Here is a 13,219-nt window from a genome sequence, read left to right on the forward strand (position 1 = left end):
ATGTTTCTTTGTTACTGCTTGAAAGCCTTAACAGCATAGTAATCTAATGCCATCTTAAAATAAAGCTCATGAACATGTGTATATGTGAAAAACAGTATTTTCCCTTAATATCAGAAACAAGGCAGGGATGTCTGTCGGATCACTTTTATTGAACACTGAACCGGAGGTTTAAACCAGTACAGTATGCATTAACAAATAAATGGAAATAAATCAGTAGCATCCAGTTTGGAAATTAAAATGTTTACTAACAGATGAATGGATAAAAAAAAATATGATATGGCTGTATCATGAAATGCTACTCTGAAAAAAAAAAAGACAACTACTGATATACTTAACTACTTGGACAAATTTCAAAATAATTATGCTGAGTGAAAGAAGCCAGACAAAAAAGAGTATTTACAGTATTATTCTGTTAACATGCAATTCTAGAAAATGCAAACCAATCTGTAAGGACAGAAAATAGATTAGCGATAGGAGAAAGGGGAGGGTGGGATTTTTTTTTTTTCCATAGGTATATAGATATGTCAAAACTTACCATGGTGTACCTTTTCAGTGTCTGTAGTTTGCTATATGCCAATTGTATCTTAATAAAGCTGTTCAGAATGTTTAGTCTGATATTTGTTTGCTTATGGGGAGATTCAGTTTCTTTCTATCTCCTACAAATTCCATGCTCTATGGGAGTAAGGTTTAGGCAACCCACCTAGTCAAGAAAGCTGAGGTTCTGAAACAGCAGGCTCGGCGTCATCAGGCTCTAGGGGCCCAGGCTCAACTGCAATAAGCTTTGGGTTGGGAGGTGTAGTAGGTGTAACTACAAGAGGTGTAGCTATATAAGGCTCAGTAGCCATAGGCATGGGAGCACTGAGTGGGATAAAAGGTCCTTCAAGTCTACTCAAGGGAGGGACAAAGTAGGAAGATTTCTGAGGAGGAGGAGAGGGGACTGACGAAGTAGTTATGGTAAAACTAGGACTGTGGTGGAGGAGGGCTCCTGGAGAATTGAGAATCCAGGGATATGAAGGTACCCCTGAACCAGGGTCAGGATTCCCAGGGTAAGTGGGGATTTTATTCCTTGAAGGACGAAAAGGAAGAGCAAAATTAAGGCCTGATGTGGGAGGAGGAGTATTCAGAGATGGGTCAAGAAGGTAATGATTGCCACTGTAATCCTAAAGGAGAAGCAAAGAAGTCAGTTAAAGTTGATTGTTTATACCTATCCTATCTATATATTACCCATGTTATGACCATGATGCTATACAATGAGTGAAGATTATTTTTTGTAAGAATTCCAATTTAGTCTCTTTCTTAAGGGTAATGTGCTTCCATAATTTTTGTGATTGAAACCAATAATTTCTTGAGAAAACTGAATAAATCTCAATTCTGGGAGAAATATTTTGTGTTTAAGCAAATCAGAGTGTTACAAACTGAACAATATGCCAGCTTAGGCCAGGAGAAAAATAGAAGGAAAGTGTGAGCACAGTATAGAACTGGTATTTCCAGGCAGGCCTCCTTCTCTGTACCCTCTGCCCAGCCCACTGCTCTCATTGCTCCCAGACATCTTAAGCGCCCCACCAAAGCATTCACTTAGATATACCTCTTCCAGGCGCCCTTTTGGTCTCCTCCCCCATCCTATAGCATCCTAGTCCACTCATCAAGGCCAAGCATCTCCAATTGTTATTAAGAAGGAAAGCAGAGTGGATGTGGATGAGTGACTACTGACTTTTTTTTTTTTAAAAATTGAGATATAATTGATGATAATTCATACCATATTGTATATTTGAACATTTTTAAGACAGTAGATCTTAAAAATTTTCATCACAAGAAAAAAATTATAACTGTGTGGTGATGGATGTTAACTAGACTTAATGTGGTGATCATTTTGCAATATCTACTACTGGCTTTTCACATTTAACTTTCCCTGTGCTGTTTGTGTTTTAAATAAGATTATTAATATTGCTGATGCATTCACTATTAAATTTCAAATTATTTCTTTCTGTAGAAGGACCTCTACAACCTCCAGTTGCCCCACATTTGTCTATTACACGTATGTGAGACTGGCGGGGAGCTCCAAGGTCCCAAAATTATGTAGGAATTTACAGAAAATTAAGACATTTCTTGGTCTCACATCCAAAAAATTTTATTTACTATCATAAACGTTTCATAAGCAATTTTGGTATATATTGGTTTATATATCAAGATTCTAGATTATTTGATTCATTGCATAGCTTAATTATGATTTAAAGAATTTTAAATGTTTATAACATACATATTTTAAAATATTATAAACTATATTTAATATTTCTTATGTGTTTATGTTAATGCTAGCAGTTGACAGACATTTTCTTTACATATATTCCAAGTTAATTTGTCAATGGCAGACACCATTTATCATAGATACAGTTTTCATATTTGTTAGAAAATATTGCCTTCGTTATTATCAACAGTACTTTTCTATGATATATAACTTTAAATTTGAGTTTAAATCATTTAATCTAAAGTGCTGGCAGTGAAACCAGACAAGATATCACTATGAATAGGAAAATTACAGGATATATAAATACACATATGCTTATATTTATATATGTATTTTTAATGAGCCCATCATAGCAAACAAATAACGCATTTCTAAATTACTTAGCTTTTCAAGAAAAAAAACATTAAACTGAATTATTTAACATTATTAGATAGAAACACCATTTTTAAAAAATACTATTTTAAAAAGAAAATAATATAGACTACATTTTAATATCTTAAAATATAAATAAATATGAATATATTTTACCTCTTCACCAGAAGAGAGAACTTTCTAAAACAACAAAGAAAATAATGTTTGTTTTAAATTCCATGCCACTAAAAAATACCGTTCTTTAGAGCTCTACCTACATTCAGAGTGACTATAACTGACAAAACTCTCCAAGCAACTTGGAATTTTCTTTCTTAAGTGATAGACTTGTTTGCCTTGTTTTCCTGTGACTATGTAGACTCTTCTGTTTTCTAAATACATTCTTACAAAATAGATATGAAATGGCTAAAATTAATATTCTATTAGTGCCAGTGTTTCTACACTATCATTAAATTTCTCATTCATATTTATTTATAAACTTTCATATACAGGGCACAATTGGCTTATTTACACCACATATTTACATTAGAGCATCATTTGTGTTTATTACAAAATTCCCTGTGACTAAACAAGGCTTTGTAATATAAATTCTCAATAAATGCAGATTGTTCCTCAGTGGCTTTGGGATATTTTAAGCTTTTTCTTGATGGATAATCAAGGATTTATTTTTAAAAAGTATAAGATGAGTGCCTATTGTGTACTGTCTATGTGCTAGATATTGGGATCCTAAGTACTGGAAGGAACAAACAAGGTTTCTTTGTTCAGACCTAGTTACTACATCTCCCAGCCAGGCCAGCTTCCTCATTAAAATTTAATATTGTATAAAAACCAAAACAGTGAATAGACAAAAAGTAGAAAAAGACCTTTAAATATAGAGAACAAATAGATCATTGACAGAGGGAAGGGGGTGGGAGGAGGGTAAAATGGGTGGAGGGCATTGGGAGATATAGACTTCCACTTACTGGATGAGTAAGTCATGGGACTAAAAAAGACACAGAGTAGGGAATATAATCAATGATATTGTAATGGCACGTTATCGTGACAGATTGTAGATATACCTGTAGTGAGCACAGCATAACATAAGAGAAGCTGAATCACTATGTTAGACACCTGAAACTAATATAGCATTGTGTGCCAATTATACTCAAATAAAACATGGAAGAAAAAAAGAATTTAATATTGTATATAATATTTCTTTCCAATTTAGTTTGGTTTCCTGAACTACTGAGTTAAAAATGTTTCCTTATGCATCATATTTTCATCCTTAAGTATGATGCATGGAGCACAAGAGATACAGGTTTCAGAGTGTTCACAGAGACAAATGTCAGTGACTTGTATTGTGACCACAGAGGCCTAGTTTCTCATAAGTAAAATATTAACTCTTATAAGAAATTCAGAAGAATATCTCATACTGTTTTCATTTTAATAGTTATTTTCAAAACCTTTCTACAGCTTTGCCATATGTCTCATGGTATTAGGTCAAAAGTGTGCATATCCAGACCACATCTCTTGGCTTTTCTTTGCTAGATTGTCATGTTTCTCTAGTGCATACTTGTGGGTAGGTGCAAGGATAATTTTCTTAGCACACTCCCGTCATCAGAATATGAAGCAAAAATGACAAAGAACTTAAAAAAATCTACTATCAGTTAATTGATGAATGCTGTGGTCTCCTACATAGGGATGCTCTCTGGGTATTTTCTGCCCAGAAGTTATCTAGCTCCTTGGGACACATTCTTTCTGCTAGTAATTCCTAGATCATGCTTTCTTCTGCTCTAATCTTTCATACGGGCACAACCTTTCCAGATTCATCACTTAATTTGTTCAAGTAAGTTTAGTACATTGTCATAAATTTTATAGGTGCACGTAGAGGAAAATCGAGCATAGCAAAAACTTTATCACACTGCAGAGAGAGTGCACGTACTTAGTAACTTCTGCTCATTGAAAAGAAATAAATACCTTATGGGAAATAGGTTAAACACAAATATATTTGTGTTCCATAAACATTTTTCTATCAAATAAGAATAGATTAATAGCACTAATATTTTAACAGCAATAGTAGTCACAAAACTGCATTGTAAAGAAATCAGGGACTTTTAAAATGTAAAATACACTTTAAGGTAAAAAAAAAATTCATATGTAAATGAAAAAAAGTTTTACCTCATCAGGGAAGTGGAAGCCCATCTAAAACAAAGGAAAAATTAATTCACTGTGGCTATTTATTTGAAAACACTTGTACCCAGATTGCCATATTACTGAAGAATTTGTACAGTCTTATTAGTAGTGTTTCTTTTTTATAAGATTTTATTCATTTATTTGAAAGAGAGAGCGCGCGAAAGAGCACAAGCGGGGAGGGGTGGGGGGGTGGGGAGTAGAGGGGGAGGGAGAAGCAGACTCCCCACTGGGCAGGGAGGCTCTCGGGGCTCCACCTGGGATCAACATATGTCCTTTTTTTAAAGATTTTATTTATTTAATTTGAGAGAGAGAGAGTGCGAGTGAGCATGAGCAGGGGTCAGGGGGTGGGGGCACAGAGAGAGAAGCAGACTCCATGCTGAGCAGGGAGGCGGAAGCGGGACTCCATCCCAGGATCCTGAGATTGTGACCTGAGCTGAAGGCAGATGCTTAACCAGCTGAGCCACCCGGGTGCCCCACATATGTTTTTGAGCTCAATAGTTGCCTTAGAAAGTTTTACTTTGGCTGAAGGATTTTAGTTTGAAATTTGTAAATCTGAAAGATCATCTGGCTGTTATTCATATTTCTGGTTTTGCTGCTGTCTTTCACTCTCAGGTTTTGTTTGCATTCTGTGTGTGTGTGTGTGTGCATAAGCAAGTATAATTTCCACTTGTTTACACTTGCAGAAGGATCATATATTCACTTGTTCTCCAATTAAGCTTCAACATAGTTTATAAATTCACCACAGATTATGCCAAGAATAAAAAATAGTGTAGAAACTCATCATTTACTATTTTAAGAATTAGAGTTTAATTCAGGTAATTTTAGGAGATAGAATAATATCTTTATTTTTTAAGATTTTATTTATTTATTTGAGAGAGAGAGAGCACATGAGAAGGGGGGAGGGTCAGAGGGAGAAGCAGACTCCCTGCTGAGCAGGGAGCCCGATGCGGGACTCTATCCCAGGACTCCAGGATCATGACCTGAGCCGAAAGCAGTCGCCCAACCAACTGAGCCACCCAGGTGCCCTTTTTCTTTCTTTCTTTTTTTTTTTTAGGAGATAGAATAATATCTTAAGATTTGCCCAGGGTGATCACAATAATTGCAATAGTAGTTAATAATATCAAGTAGCATTTGAGTTCCTAGGTACTCTAATAAGCACTTTAGATAAATATTTAATGCTCAAAACCATTCTATGAGGTAAGTGTCATAAGTTTCTCCTTTTACAAAAGAGGATATTTAGCACACTCATTGACTAGGATTTAGAATTTTCCATCAGCTATCTCTTACATCAGAGTCTCATCTGCTTATGCTACATTGAAGGTCATTATGTCCATTGACTTTGACTCCATCAGGTGTTCCTTGGGACTCTACCTAAACACTTCCAGCAATGGAACATCACTGCCAGAAGAAGCCCAATCCAGCTTTCTATAATTTGAAGACATAAACTCTGTTAAAACAATCTGCATGGGATTCTGGTTCCCTGTAACTTTGTCCTCTTCTAGCCCACTGCATTTTTGAACTAACCTCTTTTCCTTGCTGGTTAGCCACTTAGATAACACAACTTTATTATTTTGCTTTTTAAAATTTCTTTTGAAAAGTTTGGCACAACAAACCTCATGCCCATTAACACGTCTCTTGGCTTCATTGTTTTCAGTGCTATATTAACTTATGTTAATCATACGAATTCCTATCTACAGTTGTTCGATGGTTACACTATTGCTATAACTTGGAAGTTTATTTACTCACTCACCTTTGCAAAAGAAACACACAAGATGCAGGCCAATAATAGAAACTTCATTTTGAGTGACCCTATGAAGATTAATTTTATAAAGTGGTTGTTTCAGAAAACATACAATATATATCTTAGTTATTTCTCTTCTCCTAGAGAGAGACAAAAGAATGCATGGCTTTATTAGTCCGATTAGAAGCACCCTCAACAGAAAATTTGGTCCTGCTATTAACTACTGTTGTTACCTAACAGGAATGATGCTAAAACAAAATTACCCTTTTCTGCAAATGTCTTTCAACAATTAATTGGCTTCTACCTCAACTTCTTTAAGTGGGAGTGAACTCATTTAGTTACCTAGGGATACATTTTTGCAATTAATTTGTCATGGAGGGCTTACCATGAAATAAAATTGCTTAGTAGCCATTCTATGGGTGATGTATTAGTATTTTCTTTTTACAGGATAATTGGGAGCTTGGTATCAACCGCTTGGAAAAATTTCCAGTCCTAATGTTGTTGCCCCTGTATGCTGTGGCATAAACCTTTAGGCTCTTAATCATCCATTTTTCCTCTTTCTCTGAAAACACCCTATGTTCAGGTGTGTGTCTTGATTAGGCTCAATTTTCTTCAAAGAAAGTAAAGCCAATCTCTAGTTGGTTGTCTTCTCCCTTCCCACAAAACATAAATTATCTCTACTCAACTAAAAATATATATACAAGACACTTATATAACATTATTTAATATCTCAAAATGTGAAAAATATAAGTGCCAAGAAGTATTTTATTAATAATGATGTCAGGTTCATAATATATTGCCAAATGAATATTCAGATGTTAAATATAGCTAAAGTATTTAATGGGTTATTTTTAATTAGATGATGTCTGATTTTTAAAATAATTTCCATAATTTCATTTTATCTTCTATAGTGTATATTTTTTTGTGTGAAGTGAGAATGTATTACTTGTATGGTATATATATTCCAATAAAATGAAGTATTTTCAAGTTTTTGATGAGACCATGAATGCTTTAGTGCCTAATTCATAACAAGATCTTGGCTGCAAAATTATATTAATGGGGGAAGCCCTGCAAATTATATACTCCATCCATTTCTCAAAAAAAAAAAAATCTAATTTTAGATCACCTGTTTACCTGTTTAACATGGTTTTGACCACATATTGGATGGTCTTTTCTATAATGTTCTTTGGTATTATACATCTGTTTTTTTGTTGAGAGACTACATAAAAAAGAAACCGATAGGTTTTACCATTGTTTGTAAGTTGTAAAGATGCATGGGACAAAGATCTGTGCCTCATTCTCTTTCCCTATAGACAACACTGGAGAAATTCCTGACAGGTCCCAATACGTAGGCCTTTCTTGAGCTATGGATAAACTTTCATGTCCTAGATACATTGATATTATTTATCTCTTGTTTTTGCATTTATTTTTGTTTTTTGCCTACCAGGAATTTTAGAGTCAAATATCTTAGCCATATTTAGAACTCTACAGGGCATTATGATCTCATTTGGGAATGCTTACTGCATCTCTGGCTTTATATTATTTCCCCTAGCCTTGCTTTTCCCTTATCAAAATATTTATATCTTTTTTAAAAAATTCTGTTTTACATATTTTGCAAGCTGTCTTAAATCCTTTTAGAATGGGTCATATTATAAACAAACAGAGGAACAAATTAAGCAATCTAACAAATCTCCTAAAATTGTTTATAGTGCCAAAATTTCCCTTTGGTGTTGTTTTAACATTTTTGTAGAAAGAAAATAAAAATGTTAACTGGTGAAACAAAAATATGAATTTGTACCTAAAGAAGATAATATTTTATTCTTTAATATAGATCAGTTATTTTTAAATTAGCCTATACTTCATTGTACCGCACATGTGACCTAAAAATTAATAATATAAAGTTAACTGATATATTTATTGATCTCTCTAAAATCATTCCTTTTAGCCTTATCTGGGTTTCTGAAATAGGAAGATTTAATTGGCTGGAGCCAGATTTTCATACACTTATTATATGGCAAATGTCTAATTTGCCATAATAATAATTGTCATATTGTCTAATAATTATCCAATAATTGTCAAATTGTGTGGCACTTCAATAATTTAGAAGAACCCCCTTCCCCTTATCCCACTATTATTCTGGGAACCTATCAATTTGATTATATGTAATGGCCCAAAAATATAGATACATATAGATAAAAGAAACTATGTGAGAAAATGCACATTCGCCGTTTTTTTAATGTGCTTTGAACAGAAATCCTGTATAACTGGTTCAAATAATACCAGCTTAAATTATTATATGATAGATAATCCAGTAAGCATAGTTTTACTTAATTTGACTTTTGTCTTAATGTGACTATTAATTTAATGAGGCTCTTATGCATCAGCAATTCTATTAAAGATGAATAAGTATTTCTTCTTCATAAAGAATACAAAAAAATAAAGTGTTCCTATCGGAATAAATAACAGCCAACAAAGGATAACTCAATTATAATTTTAGAGTTCTAAAAAAATCACTTGAGAATGGAAAATCCCAGATTTATCAGTATTTAAAAATCTTTTCTCCCTTGTCTCACTGTCTCAGTTTATTTATCTATCCATATATCACTTGTAATTTAGTACTTTAGAATGCTCCAGAAGGAACAAAGCATTCATGTCTCATTCAAATAATAATTTTCTCTTCTCCTTTTCCTCAGTTTTTTTTTTCCTTCAACTAGCTTTTACATGAGAGGGGATGACTTGATTCCACTCTTCAGTTGTTCAAAGGAACACGAGAGTACCTGAGTAGAACAAACCCACCCTTTTAGGGTTTATCTGAACTCCTGAGTCCAGTCTGAATGTAGAGATTAAAAAAAAAAATTCCCCTGATGAATCTTCTCTTACGTAGTCTTAAAGTGATCATTCAGACATGTGGTGGATTAGATTTACACAACACCCCGTGTGACTAACTTCTCCAAACCAGGAGAGAATGTAAATATGCATTTATAGGCACTCTGTGAAAGTCTATCTAACTGAAACCTAGGGGAGAATCTTTTACAAATGGAAGCATCTTTATACCAGGGTTAGGGGAAGGATACCTTGTTTCCAGGAGGGAAACTAATGGCTGTAAATCTGGTCTTGCTCTGGACACTGTGCCTCACTCACTTTCCTTCCTATTTATAGGAAGTCTTTAATTTAATGTTACTTCTTTTGTTTTGAAATAAATCAGCATCATATCTGAAAAAATAAAGACCTATCAATTTGACTTATTTGGCTATAAATTACTCCTCTCATTTCAGAGAATCCTAAAAATAGGGAAGTTCCCATTATGTGGCAGTAAAAGACAAATTTAGGAACTGCATAAAACTTAATTACTAAATACACTTTGCATGTATTGATTACTTGATTGAATTTTGACATTTCTAGAAGGAATTTTATGCTTGATTCATTTTATGTTAAACATGGAATAAAATGGATTAACATAAATATTTAAAAAAATAACAGGGTGGTGTCTTTTTCTGTATTAGTGTTACAAACATGAATTACCTACTATGAATAAATATTAAAAACTGAAAAGCTCTTCTGTCCTGTAAATATATTATTGACAACCAAGTATTTCTAGTAATATGCAATATAAATAAGAAGTGATAAAAAACTGGCTGGCAGTGCCCAAGTCATAATCAGAGTAATGTGAAGTGATTTAGCTTGGTACCCTCTTGAATCATGGTAAGGGCTGCAGTGTTTGTTAGGATGAGAAAACTCTCTTTTTCAAGTACATAATTTTCTTCCTGTAGAATCAATAAATGTAACCCCTCCCCCCACTAATGGCCTCACAGAAGGAAAAGTGTTCATGTACAACCATTAAAATATTAACCTTATTATCTACTAAAGTATAGCCTAAGTCTGGCCTTCAGAAAAAGTCTACAGATTTAAAAAAAAACAATCATCAGAACCAAAGTCAGTTATTAAACTGATTTGTTGGAATTCTCAAACAGAGATTTTAAATAGTTTTGAATAGAAGACTCTAATGGTAAGGTAGACAAGATGAAGATTACATAGATAGTTTCAGCACAGAGAGGGAAAGTATAAGAAAGAATGAAATGGAAATGCTAGAAATCAAAAGTTCACTAACAAAGAAAAAGAATGCATTTGATTTAGCTCATCACTAGACTCAATACAGCCCAGGAGAGAACCAGAGAATTTGAAGATCTACTTCCTTCCTTCCTTCCATTCTTCTTTTCTTCTTTCCTTTGTTTCCTTCACTTGATCATTTACTTAGTCACTTAGTACTGTTCTAGACCCTAGAGAATATGAGAAAGGCAACCCAGTGGATAAAAGGTAGTTGGGGGCAACATTAAAATAAGGCCTTCAGAATTTAAAGCTCCAGAGATATCACTTCTTTGTGAATGAAGAAGTTAAAAAGGTATAAACTTAATTAACCCCCTATTTCAGATTGTTATACTAAAAAAATGGGTATTATTAAGTTCCTTATCTTGTGATTCAACTGTATAGGAAACCTATGGGATATATTTGACAGTTGGAAAGAAGGGATGTGAAAAATAAGCATAACAGTAGTTTTCTTTTGTTATGAAGAATATCATACTCCACAGACAGTAGGTGATTTTAGAATAGTGATGGACCAGAACATATCCTGTGCTTTTGTAGTAATGGAGATAGGGTGCCTTTTCCTCTGTTACTGACAGCTACACTCTTGGAATTGTCAAGGTTTTTAACTTACAAGAGAAATAATAAAGATATACTACAAAGTATTGTTGCCAGAAGTATGCAAGCAATGGCTATATTTTTGTAATGTTTTCCTACTTTAATATTTTTTAAATCTCTTCCAATTACCAATGAGATAAAGTTGAATCTGGAGAGACTGACTCTGACAAATCCTTGAAAATTATTTACTGATCTCAAAAAGGAGCTATTATAGCTGCTATGCTCCAGTTTAATTTACTATAATAAAATATTAGGTCTGGAATATATGGAATAACCTGGGAATTCATGAACACTGGATGGTGCTTTGACTACTAGGGATTAAAGTAAGATTCTGCTTACACATTGCCTCTCATATTGCTTACATTTTAATTTGGGAAGCCAACAAATATATGGAGATAATCAGGACTCAGTTTGGTTCCCTATCTAAATTTGAGGGACAACAGGTATAGAGCTGAATCTAGAGAATTAGAAGCTGATTTTAATTGGCTAATTGTATGTGGCAATTAAAATGGTTAAAGTGGATAAGATCATATAGGAAAAATGTGTAGAGTTAAAAAGAAGTGGCTGAAGTCAGAATGCTAGAAAATATCAATGTTTGTGTAGAGAAGAGGTATCCATGCAAAATACCTAGAAGAAATAGCTGAAGAAAGAGAATTATAAAAATTACCAGGAAGTAAATCTTAATAGGTCCAAATAGAATAGTATGCCTGGGGGCAACTTATTCATTTTCTACTACAATTTCCTCATCTGTAAGGTATAATATTAATCATTATTAGTTAATATAATAGTAATAGTTGTAAGGTTAATTGAGGCAAATATATAAATTACCCTTCACATAGCTGCTCAGTCAGTTTCGTGTATTATAATCATCAGTATTACTTTTACCACAATCTATTTAAAAGGAGAGGTTACAGAGGAAATTTTTAAAAAGCATCAACAGAGCTATTAGCTTTGACATAAAGGAAGGTCACCATACTCTTTGAGACTTGAAGGAGACAAAGTTATGTTGAGATTTATCAAGTGATTGAAGTATTGTAGTAGGTGGTGGATAGTGTTTGGGCTTGATGGACTCAATATAGTCTATAAAACAGAAAGGAAAGTTGTTTTTTATTAGGATTAATTGAAAGTGTAAGGAGAGTTGAGGAAGGCAGCTAACTCTAATGCCAACAAGACAAAGTTTGATAAACACTCTTTGGTGACAAAAAAAGTTCAGAAAACTAACTTACTTTAGGATTCAGTTGCTTGGATGGAGTGGCAGTAGAAATTGAGCTCACGGCTGGGCGTTTTCCAGACAGGATTAAGTGCAGAGAGGCAGAAGTGTTATATGTAGTATGAAGATAATATTTGAAATAGTCAAAGATAAAGTCTGGGTTGTGTAAGAAAGGGAGTGAGGCTAATAGGGAATAGAGAGAACGGAATATAATCAGAGTGTTAAGGCATGGAGTGTTCTATAAGACAAAGAAAACTTCTGTTAGGTTCTTCCTGTTCCACCCTTTCAAAGTATATGTCATATGTTACTTCCTTCTGAAAAAAAAAAAAACAACCCTTGAGTGTTCAGTCTGAATAAGAAAGGAAATGAAGCTAAGTGGGATTGGATAGAATGGAATATAATGGAAGGGCTAAAGGATTGGAATATTCTATGAAGTCAAAGAAAAAGTCTTCAATTTTCAAATCTTTTCACCAAAGACACACATCTTATAATGTCACTCTCTTATGAATACCCCTCCAGTGTCTTCCCATCACAACCAAATGTGTAACACAAATTTCTAAGCTCAATAATCTTCATCTTTATCCCTTCCTTTCTGACCTCTGATCTACTTTCCTTTAACTTCTCTTCCCTCTGTCTTTTCTGGATATATTCATCCCCTTAGAGTTTTCCTTATAATATACGCATGAGCCCACTCATTTGCTCTTTATGTTTCTCCATTTGTTAGATACCATTAATAGGGGGCGTTGGAAGGTTTATATTTTCAATGCCTGGCTCCTTTCTTCAG

General features: G+C 33.8%; 1 protein-coding gene across 1 annotated transcript in view; it reads right to left on the minus strand.

The window, feature by feature from the left end:
• Positions 1-704: 704 nt before the first annotated feature.
• PRR27 (proline rich 27) overlaps positions 705-13,219 on the minus strand; it is a 30,237-nt gene continuing 17,722 nt past the window's right edge. Inside the window, exon 2 of the mRNA XM_035005569.1 lies at positions 705-1,160. Coding sequence (XP_034861460.1) covers positions 705-1,160 — 456 coding nt within the window. The remainder of the gene's footprint in view (positions 1,161-13,219) is intronic.

The sequence above is a fragment of the Mirounga leonina genome, unplaced genomic scaffold (genome assembly GCF_011800145.1).
Source record: "Mirounga leonina isolate KUSES-001 unplaced genomic scaffold, KU_Mleo_1.0 Mir_129, whole genome shotgun sequence".
In the NCBI taxonomy this organism is placed as follows: domain Eukaryota; kingdom Metazoa; phylum Chordata; class Mammalia; order Carnivora; family Phocidae; genus Mirounga; species Mirounga leonina.